Source organism: Brachyistius frenatus, unplaced genomic scaffold (assembly GCF_029030835.1).
Source record: "Brachyistius frenatus isolate BFR_SWC_R1_liver_20210118 unplaced genomic scaffold, ASM2903083v1 Contig_78, whole genome shotgun sequence".
Lineage (NCBI taxonomy): Eukaryota > Metazoa > Chordata > Actinopteri > Embiotocidae > Brachyistius > Brachyistius frenatus.
Genome location: NW_027210677.1, coordinates 1,039,137 through 1,060,536, shown reverse-complemented (window position 1 = coordinate 1,060,536; position 21,400 = coordinate 1,039,137). Strand labels below are relative to the sequence as shown.

General features: G+C 38.8%; 1 protein-coding gene across 3 annotated transcripts in view; it reads left to right on the top strand.

The window, feature by feature from the left end:
• rab3gap1 (RAB3 GTPase activating protein subunit 1) overlaps positions 1-21,400 on the top strand; it is a 47,618-nt gene that overhangs the window by 10,448 nt on the left and 15,770 nt on the right. For 2 of the 3 annotated variants that reach the window (XM_069708776.1, XM_069708774.1), the window contains exons 11-20: positions 1,579-1,652; positions 2,812-2,904; positions 4,231-4,403; positions 5,313-5,420; positions 5,876-6,048; positions 6,445-6,499; positions 9,524-9,880; positions 10,755-10,892; positions 13,663-13,890; positions 15,361-15,457. In XM_069708776.1, the coding sequence (XP_069564877.1) occupies positions 1,579-1,652; positions 2,812-2,904; positions 4,231-4,403; positions 5,313-5,420; positions 5,876-6,048; positions 6,445-6,499; positions 9,524-9,880; positions 10,755-10,892; positions 13,663-13,890; positions 15,361-15,457 (1,496 nt within the window). The remainder of the gene's footprint in view (positions 1-1,578; positions 1,653-2,811; positions 2,905-4,230; positions 4,404-5,312; positions 5,421-5,875; positions 6,049-6,444; positions 6,500-9,523; positions 9,881-10,754; positions 10,893-13,662; positions 13,891-15,360; positions 15,458-21,400) is intronic. The other variant, XM_069708775.1, reaches the window with a different exon arrangement.

The following is a 21,400-nucleotide window of genomic DNA, read 5'->3' as shown; positions in this document are numbered from 1 at the left end:
TAAGTCATCATTATCAGTATACAGACTATGGTTAGTCTTCTCTTCTCCTGCCTCTGCTGCAGGTAAACTAAGGAGGGGCTGGTTTAGGAGGTCAGCAGACAGAGTTTGACCAGAGTTTAATACACGTTGCAAACTAATTTGAACTCAGCAGCCATACATTTCTCTGTTATCTGCTTAGGTGCTACCTTCATACTTGGCTCGAATGTCCTCACCACCATCACTTGCAGTGTTTCACTTTCTCTCTCCCTGCTACACGACTTTTCCAGCGCATTCAGTTTTTAGTGTTCATTCTGCTGTGACAGTATAAGCACTTGGGCGCTGCGCCTAAGTGTTTTGAGAGCAGCCCGCTGCGAAAGTAAGTAATAGTTCAAGAGACGTTTGACTCTGTCTGCTGCAACGCTCTGTGGAAGCAGATTTTGTTGGTTAAAGGTCAAGGTTACAGTGACCTGGTTTGTGACCATGACTAAAAAAAAACCTATATGGTATTAAGAAACAGTTCCATACAAACTTCAAATAGTATAAAATGAAGTAATTACATTTTACATCCAAAGAGGTTAATTAATATTGGTATTATCAGTTAGATTGTTTAAAGTGCGTCAGCAGTGCTCTAAACGATTATTTAAAAAGTTGGCAGTTTAGGTCAACTGAGCCAGCAGCTGTCTACTTTAAACTCACACAGAGATGTCAGTACCATCAACTTTTTCTGTGTCTGACAGGTGTCAGCATGCAGGCGAAGATCTCCGTTTGTTACAAGGATATAAACCCTTGTGCACAGTATAATAACCATCAATTGTAATACTTTTGATAATCATTTTAATGCATGCTATCCCCCCTCCCCCTCACCTACTGCTGCCTTTGTGCTGACACAATAGGTCAAATCAGTTTGAGAGGCCCCCTGACATGTCACTGCTGACCTCTGACTCACTGATGACTGAGACATGACCGACACTTCGTACTGTTACTCATAACCCAATACTCTACAAAGCACTGGAATTAGTAGTTCAGTATACTCGTATGTGAGTATTAAAAAAAAGCTACCACAATACCTTCCTGCTACTTACTCAGTTGTCTATCATCGGTCCCCAGATACTTAACTATTACTTATTAGGCTGTTAATATTTACCTGTTATTCATCTAGCAGTCCATTAAGTTGTTTTTTGTATTTTCTTTTCCACCTTCACACCAATTCAACATTGTCATTTTGACTTGCTTGTTGCATGAAGTCATTAAAGGAACAAGCATGGTCACATTCCTGACTCTTTTAAAAGGATATTGGCTGGCGGATTATCTTTGTTAACACTTTGGAAGTAAAAGACATAGAGAGAGAACAGTACACTTTGTACTTGTTGTTCAAACCCATTTGTATATGGTGATTTTTGTCTCCTTTAGCTGAAATATTGTCATCCTCAAAAAATGGTTGCACTCCTAAAACGATCCTAAAAAAGTCCCTTCTTTTTTTTAGGGTGTAAGATATCTTTGTACTGGTCAGACAATTCTTCTTGTGGTCTATTAAAACACCAAGAATTAATTTGTTGGCTGATTTTACATGTACTGTATGCTCTCTTTATCATCCGACAGTGACCTTGACCCTCTCCAAGCTCCTCACTGGTCAGTTCGAGTCAGGACTGCTGAAAACCCGCAGTGTTTACTGGGTAAGTTGAATTCCTTGGTGCTCTGTTGGCATTTCAATACAAGATGGAAATTATCTTTGTATACCTGTTTCCACTGCAAGGATGGTTAAAGAAAAGGTATATGAACCTTTTGGAATAACCTGTGTTTCTGCATTAGTGTCTCGTATCTGATCTGCAACTGTGACATAAGCATAGCCAAGCACAATGAAGTCAAGTGAATAACACACAAACAATTAGAATTCTTACTGGAGCCATCAGTTAAAAGTTGGGAACAGCTTGTATTTGATTATTGGCTGCCCAGACTTGCGTAAAATTGTGGTTGCCACTCATTACTCACTGGATGAATAACATTGGGTAATGATAGAATAAAGTGGGCTTATAACAAGAAATCTACATTGCACATGCCATACGTCACCACCCGTACGTCCTGCAGAGCTTAGATTCTTTAGGCTCTCCATTAAACTTGCGGCAAAACTTTGAGTCACGAGTCTATCACTATATTTTTCAAAATATGCAAATAACACCTGCATCTCCATAAGTCTGCATTCAATGCAACTAAAATTAAAACAGCAATTCTTTGGATAATATTTTATATCACGTTTTCAATGATGTTTAGTTTGGTCAAAGGTTGAGTCTGCATTAATATTTAATATACAGTGAACCCTCGTTTTTCGCGGGGGTTACGTTCCAAATAGAAACCGTGATAGGCGAAATCCGTGAAGTAGTAACCTTTATTTTACAATTGAAATAGATAGAACTGGACATTAAATATATCTACGTTACATATAGTCGTAATGTGATTTCAATGCACGATGCAAATCCGTGAAGCAGCGAGACCGTGAAAGGTGAACCGCGTTATAGCGAGGGTTCACTGTATTGTTGTAATTTGTGCTGTATGCACAAGATTTTTTACTTTGCCAATTTGATTAAATTTTACCAAAATATTGGACAATACACCAGACATGATCAGAATGATGTGTGATTTTTTTCCCCCTGAATTTTATAACCAACAGTTTGACTGTTGTAAGCGTTTAAAGTTTAAGCAAACAGTTGATTGATGCATTTGGGCATAGCCTGCTAATCATACTCAATCTTATGCCCTATCTTCTCAGCTAGCGCAGAGTAATTTAATCTGCCAAAATGTTGGCTGGATTTGACCCGTTCTTATTTTCCAATGCAGGTGACTTTCTCTCAGAGTTCTTTAAGCTTTGCTGTCGGAAGGAATCTACAGAAGAGATTCTGGGAAGAACATTGGCTGAAGAGGAGGGCAAAGGTCAGGTTACGCGCTGTACTATTTACAAGGGGATTGGCTGCTCTGGTTTCTTAATGTAACATTGTGAAACGCACTGTATTGTAATCATGTAGTATACAAACTGTTTAACTAGTGTGTATGTAATGTTGCCTTAATACTCATCTCCAAAACTATAAATGCTGATAATCCCCTTGACACAAGGTATTAGTCAAAAGTTTAGATATCACTACTTGTTCAAGGTTTTTTCTTAATTTGAAACTATTTTCTACTATTTCTAATAAATATATAACATACTATTTCAGAAGAAATTAAGAAATAAAAACTATGGAGTAACACAAAATGAAATTCTATAGTGATTGAAAAAAGGTTTAAACAAAGCAAAATACACTATGTTTAATATTAGACTATATTTCTATTCAAGAAATTGCCCGATTCAACTACTGTAGTGATGCACATTAGGGCACAGACTGCTAAAGTACAGAAAAACAACACTTCATTAGTACTGTCAGACTTGAATGGGAGTCTGGAAAGCTTTCAAAGACCAAGTTACCTTAGCTGCTAAGGATAAATTAATGAGTTACCAGCAGTCTTAGAAATCTCCAATTAACATCACTTCAGGTTAAAGCCAGATTACATCACTGCTTCCCAGAGTTTAAGTAGCAAACACATCTCAACATCAAATATTTTGAGGCTGTGTGACCACGACTTCAAGTCAAACTTCTGCAAAAAAAACCATGATAAAACTATAAAACTAAATTTGAGATTTCTTAGTGACACTATTGCTGATTTTTTTTTCAGAATTAAAAGTCGCCCTAAACCAGTATAGTTACCACAACATTCTGTGGCAATATATGATTTGGTCTTAGCGGCACAATCATTTGTTTTTCAACCGGTCACCCAAACACACGTCTAAGCTCCGTAAGGGCTGTTTGATGAAGGAGGGTGCATCATGGCCTGGCCTTTACAATCACCCAACCCAAACCTGACTGAGATGGTTTGGGATGACTTGTACTGCAGAGTAAGTGAAAGGCAGTCAATATGTCCCAGCATTTGTGAGATTCCTTTAACATTGACAACATGACAACTTCTTGAAGTTGCAAAAGGTGACTACTCTGAAGACTTTAAATATTGAAGACCAATTTTGCCTAGCTAACTACATATTATAGATCCAAATGTGTTATTTCACAGTTTTGATGTATTCTGTATTTTTTGTATCTGGAGTAGATGTGTCTAAATCTTTGGCTTGTACGTTACACCATGGTAACACATATTCTTTTACAATGTAAAAGGCCAATCGGCAATTACTTAATGTAATTGTAAATACCTGCTGTAATTTTTTCTCTGCAGAAGACAGTGACATCAGCTCTGCTTTATCCAAGCTTACCGAACCGGCAGCAACTGTGCCAATTACCAAACTGTCCGTCTCCAATATGGTGCACACCGCCCGAAAACACATTCGCCGCCACCGACGCAGTGATGAGTCCCCACTTAACACTGATTTACTCAGTTCTGTCCTTCTGGTAAGGGTTATTCATGCAGACTGTTTTTTGAGGATATTATTGTCACATAAGACATGACACTGCAAACTACTTTTGAAAGAATTTTGTCTCTTAAAGGAAATAAAAATTGGATATGATTAAAAAAAAAAAAAAAAAAAAAAAGACATTATCTTACACACATTGTATTTATCCATCCACCGATGAGACTATTTGAGACCATGATTCTTTTACAACCTATTATAACAAACTTGAAAAGAGAATGTAAGCAAATGTGAAATATAGACAACTCCATTTCCAAAAAAGTTTTATGACACCGTGTAAAATGTAAATAAACAGAATGCAATGATTATCAAATTCTGTCAACTTGTATCTAACTGAAAATAGACCAGCGACAACATATCAACAGTTAAAACTGAGAAATGTATAACAAGTTGGGACAGGGGCATGTTTACCACTGTGCTGGATTACATATTCTTTTAACAACACTCTGTAAACATTTGGGAACTGAGAAGACCAGTTGCTAGAGTTTTGGAAATCACGGATGCTGACTTGTGAACTGTGCGCTGATAACGAGCTGGGTGGTCCCTCTCTTCTTCAGCCCATCTATAATTTCCAAAATCAATCTAAAATTGCGGGGGGGGGCTTGCACTGTTTTGTACATATGTATACATATAAACATCTGTGGCCCCACCAATGAGAGATTGAGCAACAAGGTGATTGGTTGAATCTGAATTTCTCGCATGGTTTCAAGATTGTGATTTCTTGCAAGATTTGCTTTATGATAGGAGGATACAGATGGACATCCAGTTGGCACGAAGGCTTTGTTAGGCTGGGTGTGACATGCCTTAGATGCTATAGCTATATAGTCGTTTTTTTTTCCTAAATATATTTAATTGAATTGTAAACTTTTATATTTTGTTCTTGTCTCAGTATCTTTTTCCAGATGCTGCTGTGGAAAAGTCATCAGAAAATATCAAGACCAAAACTGCACAGTCAAACTCCTACGGAACAACCGAGCAAGATAAAAACTCTGATTATGTATGTTTGCCTTTCACTATTTCCACAATGTGTTTCAGTGAAATATAATCAACTCCCTTTTATTTACAGTCATGGATAGTTTTGAATCAGAAACAGTACATCAAACATACACTTACAGCCTTCATTATTGAACCTTACAAAGAACTTCTACTATTGCACAACCATTATAAACTGCCAACATAGAAAAATAGCATTTCACAATAAACGGCACTTAAATAGGAAAAATAAAAGTTTTGGAAAAGTGTTTTGACAATTTTCCCCAAGTATTTTTGAATTTGACATAGTGACACTATTTCAGTCATTATTCAGCTGCATCTAACAAAAACTGCTACCAGGAAATTTGAAAGGAAGGCCCCAGAATTAATACACTCCCAATAGTCTTGTCAGAATAGGATAGAATAGACAAAGACTGTGTTTATTAATCATTTTCCCTGCTTCAAACCCCCTCATTCTAGAACCTTTTCCTCCAACTGAAGTCGGCACCCAGTGACAGTCTGACCTACCGGCTAGCATTATGTGTATGTCTGGTCAACTACAACTATGGTGGGCTGCGGGCAGTTGCCCACCTCTGGCAGGAGTTTGTCCTAGAGTTGCGCTACCGCTGGGAAAACAACTACCTTATCTATGGGTGGGTACAATACACGTTTGTGTTGCTGTTAGTTTAAAGAGTAGCATAGCATCACCTTTTTGTTGTTGTTTTTAGACACGCATGTCAGATTGAGGTCACAACCACCTTGTCCTACTGTACAAGAAAAGGTTCTTATTTTTGTTATTCTGTTTTGCACGTTGATCCTTTTGGCTTGCATATAGTTTTCATTTACCAAACACAGACTCATTAAATAATAAATCAGAATGTAAATTCTTCTCAGATACAAACTACATGCAAGGAAATAATTTTTGCAATGATGTACAACTTGAAATACCACTTGAAGTAGTTCAAGGGGTAGTTGATGTATTTCCTCACTTTATTAATACAGTCAAGTTCACTCATTTCCATTAAATCTATATGCTTCCTTATCTGCAGATTGGCTGGTGGACCTCCTGATCTTCGGTGTTGCCTTTTGCATCAGAAACTCCAGGTACCTATTTAAATCAGAAAAAAACAGTCATATTTAAGGAAAGAAGCAAAATGCTCACTTACATAAGTAATCTGTAACAATACCTCTGACTACAGAATTCATTTTAAAGTTGTGCTTCAAGTTGAAAAGTTGTCTTCTGTATAAATTCTCTCTGTTTAAAATGTTTTATCTTTTTTGAAAAATGCTTACAAAAGCACAGATGATCACCTAATTGCCAGAAGATTTTCAGACACTCATTTAAAATGATGCTGTATATCAATAGACTGGACATTAAACACATTTTTCAAACAGATGTGATTTACAATATTGCTAAGAGTTAGCAAAATGTCTATTACGTTTCTTTTCATGCGGTCTTGTAGAGGTCTGACTGGAAACTTAGCTGATGTGGGTATAAATACAACATTTTTTCCAAATTGCCTGGTTATCTGGTGATCAGTCCTGGCTGTACCCATAGACTGCATATAAAAGTGGATGTAGCTTCCAGGTCTGTAAAATGAGGCCAAGCATCGCTAGAGTTTGCCTCCAAAAAGCCTCAGGTTCCATAGACTATCATTCAACTTGTCTCAAAAGTAAATTAATTTTTTTCACAAGTTATTTTGTTGTTGCTAGCTTAAGTCACTCCTTCTTATTAGTTTTCTGGTGGTCCATCTGAAAATATTCCCATCATTATATTGAAAATAAGTCTCAAAAAGCTGTGTTTTTGGGGGCGTGTCTGTTTGATTGACAGGCCTGTGGTGCAGTCAGGTTACGGCTATCAGTGGGCGGGATGTAGTATCTTTGGATTTCCAATCAGATCAAGTCAGATCCACTGCTGCTCCCCCCCCCCATGTCATCCAAATATTGTCGCTTCTGGCTCCAAATGGCTCCTAACTAGCAAGATGGCAATGGCCAAAATCCAAACTTGAGGCTTCATAACAGCCGTTCACAAACCAACGGGCGAAGTCACTGTTGGTTGCTGCTTGGCTTTACCCTGCCTTTGCCCAAATTCAGCTGGGATATACTCCAGCTCCCCCGTGACGGTGTTCTAGATATACAGTGGGTACGGAAAGTATTCAGACCCCTTTAAATTTTTCACTCTTTGTTTCATTGCAGCCATTTGCTAAAATCAAAAAAGTTCATTTTATTTCTCATTAATGTACACTCAGCACCCCATCTTGACAGAAAAAAACAAATGTAGAAATTTGTGCAAATTTATTAAAAAAAGAAAAACTGAAATATCACATGATCATAAGTATTCAGACCCTTTGCTGTGACACTCATATTTAACTCACATGCTGTCCATTTCTTCTGATCCTCCTTGAGATGGTTCTACTCCTTCATTGGAGTCCAGCTGTGTTTAATTAAACTGATTGGACTTGATTAGGAAAGGCACACACCTGTCTATATAAGACCTCACAGCTCACAGTGCATGTCAGAGCAAATGAGAATCATGAGGTCGAAGGAACTGTCCAAGGAGCTCAGAGACAGAATTGTGGCAAGGCACAGATCTGGCCAAGGTTACAAAATAATTTCTGCAGCACTCAAGGTTCCTAAGAGCACAGTGGCCTCCATAATCCTTAAATGGAAGAAGTTTGGGACGACCAGAACTCTTCCTAGACCTGGCCGTCCAGCCAAACTGAGCAATCGTGGGAGAAGAGCCTTGGTGAGAGAGGTAAAGAAGAACCCAAAGATCACTGTGGCTGAGCTCCAGAGATGCAGTAGGGAGATGGGAGAAAGTTCCACAAAGTCAACTATCACTGCAGCCCTCCACCAGTCGGGGCTTTATGGCAGAGTGGCCCGACGGAAGCCTCTCCTCAGTGCAAGACATATGAAAGCCCGCATAGAGTTTGCCAAAAAACACATGAAGGACTCCCAGACTATGAGAAATAAGATTCTCTGGTCTGATGAGACCAAGACTGAACTTTTTGGCGTTAATTCTAAGCGGTATGTGTGGAGAAAACCAGGCACTGCTCATCACCTGCCCAATACAATCCCAACAGTGAAACATGGTGGTGGCAGCATCATGCTATGGGGGTGTTTTTCAGCTGCAGGGACAGGATGACCGGTTGCAATTGAAGGAAAGATGAATGCGGCCAAGTACAGAGATATCCTGGAAGAAAACCTCTTCCAGAGTGCTCTGGACCTCAGACTGGGCCGAAGGTTCACCTTCCAACAAGACAATGACCCTAAGCACACAGCTAAAATAACAAAGGAGTGGCTTCGGAACAACTCTGTGACCATTCTTGACTGGCCCAGCCAGAGCCCTGACCTAAACCCAATGGAGCATCTCTGGAGAGACCTGAAAATGGCTGTCCACCAACGTTCACCATCCAACCTGACGGAACTGGAGAGGATCTGCAAGGAAGAATGGCAGAGGATCCCCAAATCCAGGTGTGAAAAGCTTGTTGCATCATTCCCAAGAAGACTCATGGCTGTACGAGCTCAAAAGGGTGCTTCTACTCAATACTGAGCAAAGGGTCTGAATACTTATGACCATGTGATATTTCAGTTTTTCTTTTTTAATAAATTTGCACAAATTTCTACATTTCTGTTTTTTTCTGTCAAGATGGGTGCTGAGTGTACATTAATGAGAAATAAAATGAACTTTTTTGATTTTAGCAAATGGCTGCAATGAAACAAAGAGTGAAAAATTTAAAAAGGGGTCTGAATACTTTCCGTACCCACTGTAGGTAATTGATGGATAGATGGATCTGGTAAATGTTAGAAAAAAAGAAAGAAGCAAGGTCTGACACAAAAATCAGTAGACATTTTGATGTTGTGAGGAAATTTCACTGGATTAACCAGTGAGAAGTGGGGGCAGGCAAGCCTTTGAGAAAACAGAAAAATGTTTAACTTTTTGACTCATTACTGGGTTTTTTTAGCAGTTGCACCATCACATTCTGTGGCTTCCATAATGGCTGAGCCAGGTGTGATCAAAGTTGTAAGAAACATTACTGACTGACAACAAACCATCACTTTATCAGGGAGATGAGGACAGAAATGTTATGTTTTCCATGTCTGAAAAGGGCTTTCATTCCTGGGTAGATGCTGAACTGCTGCATAGAGAGGAAGAGGGCCAGAGATGAAGTTCGCAAGGTACTGGAAGGAAGCAAAGAGAGAGAACACAGGGTGTCTGGTGGCTGCCAGATGAGCCGCCAAGTCCCAGAGTCTGCAAAAGCAACAACTACAACAAGAGACGTGTCTCAAGGAAAATCATGGGACTCGTGGAGTGACAGTGAGGATGAGTTCTTTGAGTGCCTGAGTGACCAGGGGGAAATAGAAGTTCCACACACTGAGGGGGGAACGGACGGCAGTAAAAGCAAAGCAGAAGGCAGGCTGCACCCTTATAACAACATGACTCTACTCAACTCTACAGAGCCTCTCTATGTTCCTGTCACACAGGTCAGGATCTGTCTGTCTGTCTCACTTATTCAAACAAATTGACAGGTTTTTTTTAAAAATTTTTTTTTTAAGAGGACCTGTTATGCTCTTTTGTATTTTCTGTCATATATAATGTCACAATGTCAGATGTTACAATTAAACTTGGCCAAACATACAAATTAAGAGATAAACATATATCAAATGAATGGCTTAGTGGAGAAAAAAAAAATCTCAGATGTGATACTCTTTTGGCAACTAGCTCATGTCAGCTCAGGATGGATTCATTAATATGGTCATCTACTCCAGGGCTTACAAACACATAAGCTACATGCCCATCCACACACTTAGTTGGTCTCTTGTTCAAACATTCTGCTCAGGACTTGCACACCCTGAATGCTGCCCCACTGCAGGCTTGTGAAAGTTGGCCAGTCAGAACAAACTGGGCTTTTAGTGTGGAGGGCATTAAAGAGACAAGAGGTAGAGCAAGAGATGAACAGAGGATGAACTTAGGGGGCTGCACAAAGGGTCAGTGAAGGTAAATAAGGATTTTTAAACCTGCAAAGGAACATAATCAGTCTACAACCTGGATTCCAGAAAAGTTGGGATGCTGTGTAAAATAAAATAAAATAAAAACAGAACTTTTTAAAAACGTGTTGCTGGCATCAAATTCAAAATACATATATATTTTTCATAAAACAATATAATTTCTCAGTTTTCAACATTTAATATGTTGTCAATTAAATATGGGTTTATGTGGTTTGCAAATCATTGCATTCTGTTTTTCTCTACATTCTACTCAGCATCCCAACTGTTTTGGAAATGGAGTTGTATCTAAAATGACATCAGTGACCTAATGTCCATTGAGTCCATTGAAAAATGTCTGATTCATTTTCAGGAACCTTCTCCCATGACAGAGGATTTGTTAGAGGAACAGTCAGAAGTACTGGCCAAACTGGGCACATCAGCTGAAGGTACCCATCTCCGTGCTCGGATGCAGAGTGCATGTCTACTCTCTGATATGGAGTCCTTTAAGGTGAGACAGGCAATGTACGCGCATTTAATCTGCATGTGTACACACATTTACTTCCCTCCTGTGTATCCCGCACAGTGAAATCATTTGTATAGTATAACACTTAAAAACAAGTTTTCCATTAATTTGAACATTTTTGGTTGAATATCCGACGCTTCCTGTATTGTTGAGGAACCCTCAAGCAAAATTGTTTGTGATGTGCGTTTGTGGGTGGACAAAACCTAAGCAGCTTTGGACAAATGTCTACTGAATGATTGTAATGTCATTTAGAGTAAATATTATATGATAATAGTGGCCTTAAAAGAAGGATCTCTCAGGAATTGCACAGATATGACGTATTCTGCCCCAAACGCATACTATACATGTCTCACTTATATCTCACTTGATAAGCTTCTGTCCTGGTTTAGGACAGGAGATGACCGAAAGACAGGACTTAGACGGGTTGGGTTAGAACACGTCTTTTATTGTCTTTGGTAAAGGGAAAGAATAAAAGGAGAGGATGTGTAGGTAACCAATGTGTCTGGGGAGCAGGGTCTGGAGGGCAGTGCAGAGGGGCTGAATGGAATGGAGTGGAGTTAGAGCTAGGAGAGACCGGATGACACAACATGCAGACACAGCTGAGCAGATTGGAGATCTTAGACTCAAGAAAGAATAAAGTTCAGAAATTACTCAGCATGAGGAACTGCTTAAAGCATCCTAAAGCAGTACTGCCTGCGTTGTTGAACTAAAGACCTGGCGAGGAGTGCATGTCAAGCCATGGCAGAAAGACGAGAATTGACGAGAGATGATGAGGAACGACAATGTGCCTTCAGCCAGGGAGTCAGGGAACCACAGATACAGCCAGACAGGGAACATGAGGAGTGAGAAGACACTCGTCTAGTGAGGTTTGGGGAGGAGCTGGCAGGGTCACAACAGAATTTACTATGGTCAGTTTTGCAGAAAAAATTATCTGCATCAGAGAAGGAGGCATAAGCGCAGGAGAGATGGGATTTAGAAAGAGCCACAAGGAAGTGAACGATTCTCATGTCCTCCTGTCGACATGATGAAATGTCCTTCGGCACTTTGGCAAGACACTGAACCCCAAGTTGTTCGTTACGTTATGCAAGCACCTTGCAAGGCAGCTGTGTCGCCATTGGTGTGGGAATGGGTGTGTGAATTCAAAACTGTGTAAAGCACTTTGAGACCACTACGGGGACCATGTGTAGACCACCACATGGCTTTATGCACCGTACTCAAATTTAAAATATAACTTTTAATCAGCTTTGTCCAATGATATGGTTATACAGAAAATGTGGTAGCAATGGGACCTGCGGTTAAGGGGATGTCAAAGATTTGTTTTTCAAAAATTTTTAAATGATGGAAAATCCACCACAGCACATCGAGTTGAACCTGTGTCAAATTTCAAGTCAACCCTACGTATGGTGTGAGAGGTGTGGCCTTTTAAACATTGAAGTTTAAGGCCTTAGCTTTACCATCGAGCCAGTTTTGGTCACCTTTTTTGGAAGGTAATACATATCATTTTCAGAAATTGCCAAGTTTCATGTTTGTAGCTTTTTCAAGTTTACAGCAATTTAACTGTGACAGGAGACAAATAATGCTAATGAAGCAAGCGTGCACGTGAAAAAAAATGTTTCACGCGCATGCACGTGAGAAAACAGTTGACATATTTTTATACAGGTTTTGTGCACTCAAAACTATTGAAATTTATTTAACAAATAATTATGTATCAACAACCACTTATATTACAGTAAAATTGACCCAAATCACCCCTTGGGTGACTGTTTCCATCCATCAACTGTCATTTATTCTCCCAGTTTTTCATAACTGTCCTTTTTCCAGCATTAACTTTCATCACTTCACATATCAATGAGCTCTTGTTTGTTATACTACAACACTTAGTTTAGGATCATGGATTTTTTTCTTAAATTTGAGGGGGATCTTTAATAACTTCTTTTCTTAAACAGTTAAGTGTTACAATAATCACTTCACACATCAATGGTCTCCTGAAGGTTATTCTACAACCTATACTTTGAAAAAGTGTGCTGTTGCATAATTTTAAAGAATTTTTATTTGAAAATAATATAGGAGATCAATGATATGTAAAGTCATATTAACGGCAATACACTGAAATAGACTGTAATTTTTCAATATTTTTCCAAATAAAAAAATCCTTAACAATTAAGCGAGACCTTATTTTTCCAAACTAAGTTTTATATTATAACCAACAGGAGACCATCGATGTGTGAAGTGATTTTGGTAACAGTTCTCTTAATAAGGCTAAAGTTATTAAATCTTTTTAACACACTTGTTGTGCTCTCATTATTAGCTCAGCGCAAGTTTTATATGCTTCACAGGGGTGTGTGAATTGACCTTATTATTCTTTCCTCAAAAAGTTAAAATAGAAAAAAAAAATTACAGCAGCGAACCTTTTTCAAGAGGTGTGCTGCTGCTAAATGCATATAGGAGGAACATTGGAATATTGCTGTAAGCAGCAATTATTACACGTTTCGTCAGGTTTCAAGCATCCCTTGACCTTAAACATCAACTTCACAATTACAAGGAAAGTTCTCTGAGAAGAAAATGTAATCGTGAAATCCTGATCCAAACATAGATGTCAGTCATATCTATTTTAGAGGACAGGGCCAGGATTGATTGCCGAGGGAGGTATTAATGGCGCAAGTTAATGTGGATGGTATTTATAATTTAATTATAGAAATATAATTTCAGAGATGTTAGATTTAAAATAAAACTTTTTTTTCCTCTTTCCCCACAGGCAGCCAATCCAGGCTGTGTTCTGGAGGATTTTGTGCGCTGGTATTCACCTAGGGATTATGTGGAAGAGGAGGTGGTTGATGACAAGGGTAACAGAGTGGTGAAAGGTGAACTTAGTGCCAGGATGAAGATTCCAGGCAACATGTGGGTAGAGGCCTGGGAGACAGCAAGGGTTACACCTGCACGCCGCCAGAGAAGACTTTTTGATGACACTAAGGAGGCGGAAAAGGTAATTTCTAGTTTTACTAGTTGATCAATCTACAACTGACATTAAAAATCACTGACTTGACAAGGGTAGAAAGAGCCTCCAAACTATCTCTGGGATCACTCATTTTAGATGTAAACACAGATCATCTGCTGACATTAACTTGTATTTTTTTTTTTTGCAAATAATATACTGAAGGAGAAATAATTTTGTCTGGAGTGCAACAGTTGCATAATGAGTACTTGTTAAGACATTAGCTGGGATTGAATTCAATACCACTTCTGACGTGGCAACGTTAAAATATGCACTATTAATCATTGCAACAGGCATTTGCCATCATTGTAACCTTAAAAGCAGAAAAAGTCTTGATAAAATAAACTGGAATTTTTTTCTTTACCACACCAGGAAGAATTAGCTTTGGGGAGTCATTTATTGGATTTTGATTCTAAACAGTGCATCTTCAGCCACTGTCATTACCAATGGACAAACTTCACAAAGATGCACACTGCACAGGGGGCTAGGCAAGGATTCCCACTCTCCTTCTATGCAACATTTTTACTGAACTTCTGGCAGCGTCAGAGCATCTACATAAAAAAACACATTCAAAGATCAGTACTGAATGCGGTTAATATATTGCTATTCCTACAAAACCCACACTCATCTCTTCAATAGGCAATTAAGCTTATTGGATATATTCTCTAATACCTCTGACTACTACATTGACTGGAACAGATCTTCCGTCCTTCCATTAGGTAATAATAGTTAGGATGTGGCAGGCCATACACCATCTTTAGTGTCAAAGTTTTTGCCAAATTTGAAGAATTAAAGAATTCTTAAGATGTTTCATTCATGAGCTTAGGACAGATGGATGGACAGATAACCCAAAAACATATTGCATAAAACACAGTGTATGTGATTACAAAGAATAGAGGATAGTGGATTGTTGAGGCAGTCTCTATTTCTCTCCTCTCCTCTCTCTCTCTCTCTCTCTCTCTCTCTCTCTCTCTCTCTCTCTCTCTGTCTCTCTCTCAAAATAACAAACTAGTTTTCTTATATATAGTATGACTTTATCAGGAAATATCCTACCATTTGCTGACAAGCTGAAGTTTCTGAAAAGAGCTACTTTTTTCTGGGCTGAGGATTATCCCGTCACACACCAAGAACTAGGCAAACACCCGAACATCATCTTTGTACAATTATCCAATCAGCTTTCTTTAGTATTGGCAAGGGATATAACAAGTCTCTTCTCAGTTTTTTTTTTAATTTTTTATAGTTAATGTTATCTCAAAGCCAAAGCTAAACTAAATTTAAATACTTTGCCTGGGTGGATAAACCTTAAAAAGAAAGACTGCCCTTCATCAAGTATTTTTCTGATATTCAGCAAGATATGTTGGCCTGCGCAGACATTGAATGTATATCTGAAAGAGTATTAATAAGCAAATAGAAACCACATTAATGGGAAAATCTAAAGCTGGGTGTTGACTGTCTTTTTAGGTTCTGCACTATTTGGTAATGCAGAGACCTGCAGACCTGGCCCGCCATCTTCTGCCCTGTATGATCCATGCTGCTATTCTGAAGTTGAAGGAGGAAGGTGAGTCAACATTGCTCTGTCAAAAGTGTTCTCAGTAATAATAAACAATATTATCAAGACAAACTCATAATACGTAAGACAATCCTTAACACAAGCATAATTTCCTTGTTTTAATGGATGGCTAAATTGAACCTTGAACATGGTGGCACTCCACCATCATAACTTTAGAAGACAAAGGCATCATATGCTATACAGTGGGTACGGAAAGTATTCAGACCCCTTTTTAAATTTTTCACTCTTTGTTTCATTGCAGCCATTTGCTAAAATCAAAAAAGTTCATTTTATTTCTCATTAATGTACACTCAGCACCCCATGTTGACAGAAAAAAACAGAAATGTAGAAATTTGTGCAAATTTATTAAAAAAGAAAAACTGAAATATCACATGGTCATAAGTATTCAGACCCTTTGCTCAGTATTGAGTAGAAGCACCCTTTTGAGCTCGTACAGCCATGAGTCTTCTTGGGAATGATGCAACAAGCTTTTCACACCTGGATTTGGGGATCCTCTGCCATTCTTCCTTGCAGATCCTCTCCAGTTCCGTCAGGTTGGATGGTGAACGTTGGTGGACAGCCATTTTCAGGTCTCTCCAGAGATGCTCCATTGGGTTTAGGTCAGGGCTCTGGCTGGGCCAGTCAAGAATGGTCACAGAGTTGTTCCGAAGCCACTCCTTTGTTATTTTAGCTGTGTGCTTCGGGTCATTGTCTTGTTGGAAGGTGAACCTTCGGCCCAGTCTGAGGTCCAGAGCACTCTGGAAGAGGTTTTCTTCCAGGATATCTCTGTACTTGGCCGCATTCATCTTTCCTTCAATTGCAACCAGTCGTCCTGTCCCTGCAGCTGAAAAACACCCCCATAGCATGATGCTGCCACCACCATGTTTCACTGTTGAGATTGTATTGGGCAGGTGATGAGCAGTGCCTGGTTTTCTCCACACATACCGCTTAGAATTAACGCCAAAAAGTTCAGTCTTGGTCTCATCAGACCAGAGAATCTTATTTCTCAGTCTGGGAGTCCTTCATGTGTTTTTTGTCAAACTCTATGCGGGCTTTCATATGTCTTGCACTGAGGAGAGGCTTCCGTCGGGCCACTCTGCCATAAAGCCCCGACTGGTGGAGGGCTGCAGTGATAGTTGACTTTGTGGAACTTTCTCCCATCTCCCTACTGCATCTCTGGAGCTCAGCCACAGTGATCTTTGGGTTCTTCTTTACCTCTCTCACCAAGGCTCTTCTCCCACGATTGCTCAGTTTGGCTGGACGGCCAGGTCTAGGAAGAGTTCTGGTCGTCCCAAACTTCTTCCATTTAAGGATTATGGAGGCCACTGTGCTCTTAGGAACCTTGAGTGCTGCAGAAATTATTTTGTAACCTTGGCCAGATCTGTGCCTTGCCACAACTCTGTCTCTGAGCTCCTTGGACAGTTCCTTCGACCTCATGATTCTCATTTGCTCTGACATGCACTGTGAGCTGTAAGGTCTTATATAGACAGGTATGTGCCTTTCCTAATCAAGTCCAATCAGTTTAATTAAACACAGCTGGACTCCAATGAAGGAGTAGAACCATCTCAAGGAGGATCAGAAGAAATGGACAGCATGTGAGTTAAATATGAGTGTCACAGCAAAGGGTCTGAATACTTATGACCATGTGATATTTCAGTTTTTCTTTTTTAATACATTTGCACAAATTTCTACATTTCTGTTTTTTTCTGTCAAGATGGGGTGCTGAGTGTACATTAATGAGAAATAAAATGAACTTTTTTGATTTTAGCAAATGGCTGCAATGAAACAAAGAGTGAAAAATTTAAAGGGGTCTGAATACTTTCCGTACCCACTGTATATACTCTTTTGACTTTGCTATGAGACATGCTTTCAGTTTCAGATTGTCTCAAATTCATCATGTTTACATGATTTTTTTCAATATCAAAAGGAAAGCCGAGTTTTTGAAAGCTATTTCAGCATGACTTTTCGTAATGTAGATTTGTCAAAATGGTAGTACATAACAAAGCCTGACTGCTGGAAAAGCTGTGTTGTGTGGTGCAAAATGGGATTAGTGATTGGTATACAAAACCGTTTCCCCAAAAATTGGGACACCGTGTAAAATGTAAATATAAACAGAATGCATTGATTTGAATGAGGCAATTATTGTACAGCAGAGAAATAGTACAAATCAGGTCCTCACAGATTCCTCCAGTGGTGCTATGCTTGACAACACATCCATGATAGTGACAGGAAAGGTCTGGCCAATTTTTCCCTAATGGTCACAATTTTATTAGTAAAGAAGTTGATGAAGTCATTTTTACTGAGAGCTAAAGGAATTGGAGGGTTGCAACAGGCTTTCATCCCCTCAGCATAGCTGTAGTGATAGCAGTGAAGGGCCCCGGAGGATAAATCTTTGATAAGACTTTGGTGATCATTGGATTTCTCTTCTCAGGGCATTATACAGAATTGTTTTTAATTTTTTTTACTTAACCTATAAAATATCTCCTCATCTATTAGATGTATTGACTCAGGTAAAGAAATTCCTGGTTTCTAGAAGATGAATCTAGTAGCGATATAAAGCCACAATTATCAATATTTTTCACTTGCTAAGACTCGGGGCACCACTTTCCACAAGACAAAAAAGTATAAAATTTTTGTACATAAGCAGGATCTGTCAAAAAATTTTAAACGTAATTCCTCCATAAAAGGCACCTCCTTTTGATGTGGGTTTCCAGGGAATAAACAAAACACAGATGGATCTATAAAAGGATATTGAATAATATTAACACTAAAAATAAATTCTATGAATATTTATTTTTGACATGGATTATTGTTTATCAGAGCTAACAAGCGTGATTGTGGGGGGCAAATAATTAGGTTAGGCTATGAAAAATGTATCCGATTCACGATGTAATAATAGATTAAGGGTTTAGGAATTTGATCAATTAGCTGTCAAACATCAACCCAATTGATTAGAGCAGACTCTGTTGGCCTACTTGTGATGATTCACACACAATGACAGGAGCGTCTCTCTTGCGGCGCAGGACAAACTGCTGTTTCCAAGTCGTCTGCGTTTTGTGGAGACAAACGACGGGATTCCTCCAGTCGTTTGACGCCCTAGTCTGTTGCTCAGTGGCACAAGATGCAATAGCAGTCTCTCTGGAAATCTCTCAGGCAATCAGCGTAGAGCAGGGCTGTTAGGGCATCTACTGTGCAGCAGGCAGGCGAGGTGGAAATGTCTTCTCATATTGCTCCTGGTGGGTTGATGAATGACTCTGGGTTACTTTTGGAAGAAGGTTTGCTGTAGGTCTCTTTACTCAAATATGGAATGTGGAGAAAGTTGGAGAGGCGAACCCTCAGTTTGAGGTGGAAGACTGTTGATTTGGCCTGGTGGGTTTTATGGCATGGGAGCTTTGGGAAGTTTTATCTGTAAACCAGTGGCGTCCTGTGTTGTAAGTTTGTGTGACCTCAGGATGACCTGATGCTCGGTATACCCTGCAGAAGATATCTCACTTCAACCTTAATGACTTTGATGATTTTTTGTCTTTTTCTCTGGCCACCTCGGGAGAACGGTATTGTTAAGATTTTCGCAGTACTGCTGCTCTTACTGGTGCTGCTTATTGATCCTCTACTCAAACGGAACTCTTGTCAGTTCTTATTGTTATTGATTTATTTATTTTAATTAAGAACAGAATTAATGTTGCTCTATTTTCTCTTGTGCTTTATATGGATTAACATTTGTGAGCATTATTTTGAACAAATAACTATTATTGACTATAATGTGATTATTGAAACGTAGATGAATATTTTTGTACTTTAAAAGAAAATGCAGTGTTTGAAATAAATCAATGTTATAGACTTAGCAGGTAATATTAACAGTATATTCCATTTCGTTATAATGGCTATTCATACATCCTGTATCTTGCTATTCAGAACGTCCATGATTTGATATAATACCTGCATATTGTTTTTATATTAGTTTTAAATCAAGTAAAGAAAGACTACATCTAATGATTTAAAAAAACAAAAACAAAATTAAACATGTATCTCACCATAGAATGCTGCCAGTAGATATATCTTTTCATCATTGTTTAGAGGAGATTATTTAGAATCTAGCAATATCAGAAACATGATGGTTTGATACTCTAGTCGGAAATACATGTCATTGTTTTATTTACTGAAGTCTTGCATCAGTCTTGTGATCATAACTTTGAAATCGGTACTATAAAAAGCAACAACATTGTTTTTTGAATTTTATTTCTTCTTTTTATGAGCATACGATGCCTTAATTTCCCAGTGGCAGTGGAGATTGACAGGAAATGAGAATGAAATGTCCAGAAGGTCCAGCTGGCTGGGACCCAAACCGGGGACTCATTGCTTCGGGCATATGTGTCCATGTGATAAGCGACCTACCCACTCAACTATTGGGTTAGCCTGCAAGCGTTATTTCATATTTATTTTTCATGAAGTGGGATATAATGTCAGCCCTATGTCTGAGACAATGGAGAAATTTGCCATGATTTAAAAAAAAAATGGATGACTTGACACTGCTTTGTCGCACAGAGCAGTAGACAGTTGTTCATCACAAAAGTGTATTCTGCTGTTTATTTTGATACCTGGTACGGTGTGAAGACTTCATGACTCGGTCGAGGCAGATGGCCACCTACGTCCTATGTCCAGCCAAGATTCCTTCTGACAGTCAAACAACACCATCAAAATTTCCAAACAACTTTTTACTGTCTTCATGAGTCAGAATGACAGAATAAGGCCAACATTTTCATTATTAGATTTTTGCCTATAAGCCCCTCTGATTTATGGACGGATGGACAGACAGACAAATTGATAGATAGACAGATGGATAAATTGATAGATAGACAGACCGACTGAGAGACTTACTTACTTTATTAATTAATTTATTCACCCTGTAAGGGAAATTCATATATCTCGTAGCTCACGCATATAGATCAAGGTTTAAAAGAGAGTATAATATAATAAACAACCAATAAAAGTCAGTCAGTAGTAATAGAGGTTTTTAAAAAAACTTAAATCAATCCATCTATAAATAACTACATAAATAAGGTCTGAGCCATCTTTTTTGTCCAGCTTGTCCATCTGCCTAGTGTTCTTGTGAGCCATGCTGCCATCCCAGCATACTGCAGCATATAAAAGGACACCCACCACCACTGACTGCATAGCATTTCCCTGCTGACCAGTCCAGTTTGTTATCCAGATGCACACCTAAGAATTTACAGGTACCACCTCAAATTTCCTCCCCTTACATTAACCAAACTGATTAATCAGTAAATACTTAGGCCGTGTCATCTCAGTGAATATTTCATGGTAGCATAAAGCAGTAACACTAGACACTATTGGGAGGAAAAACAACACTTTCATTCATAGTGAATAAGATGCTTACATACTTACAGAAATGCAGGGATTATGTTCTGTGGGTTAAACTGAATTGTCAGGCTCTTTGACTGCTATTTTATCAGTACCTCTTCTAGCAGGCAGAAGCTGAAAGAGACACAAAGTGAGAAAATGAGTTGTGAGTGTGGTGAAGAATTCTGCGAGGATATGACATTAAATGGCAAATAATTCAGCTTCACTTATCACCTATGGCACTTTGGAATAAGGAAACACCAGGTAAAGTTGACAAATACTTGCAGCCAAAGACAGAGAATGTAGCCTAAATAGAAATATAAAATCTTATTCTGAAAAGAATGATTCTGCTGATATCATAATTCAACAGTGATGATATCCACCAGGAATAGGATGTTAACGTATTTAAAAAAAGCTCCAGCAGGTCTTGGGGTCAGTGCTTGAATGGTGAGGGGCCTTGCTTTTTGTTTCATCTGCAGATCTTCTTCCCTTCGCTGGCCATTACCTTACTTGAATTTGTGGAATGAACTGCTCCAATGGTGGCCCATTGCATTGCAGAAAAAAACATATTAGACAGTCTTCTTTTAGGCAGAG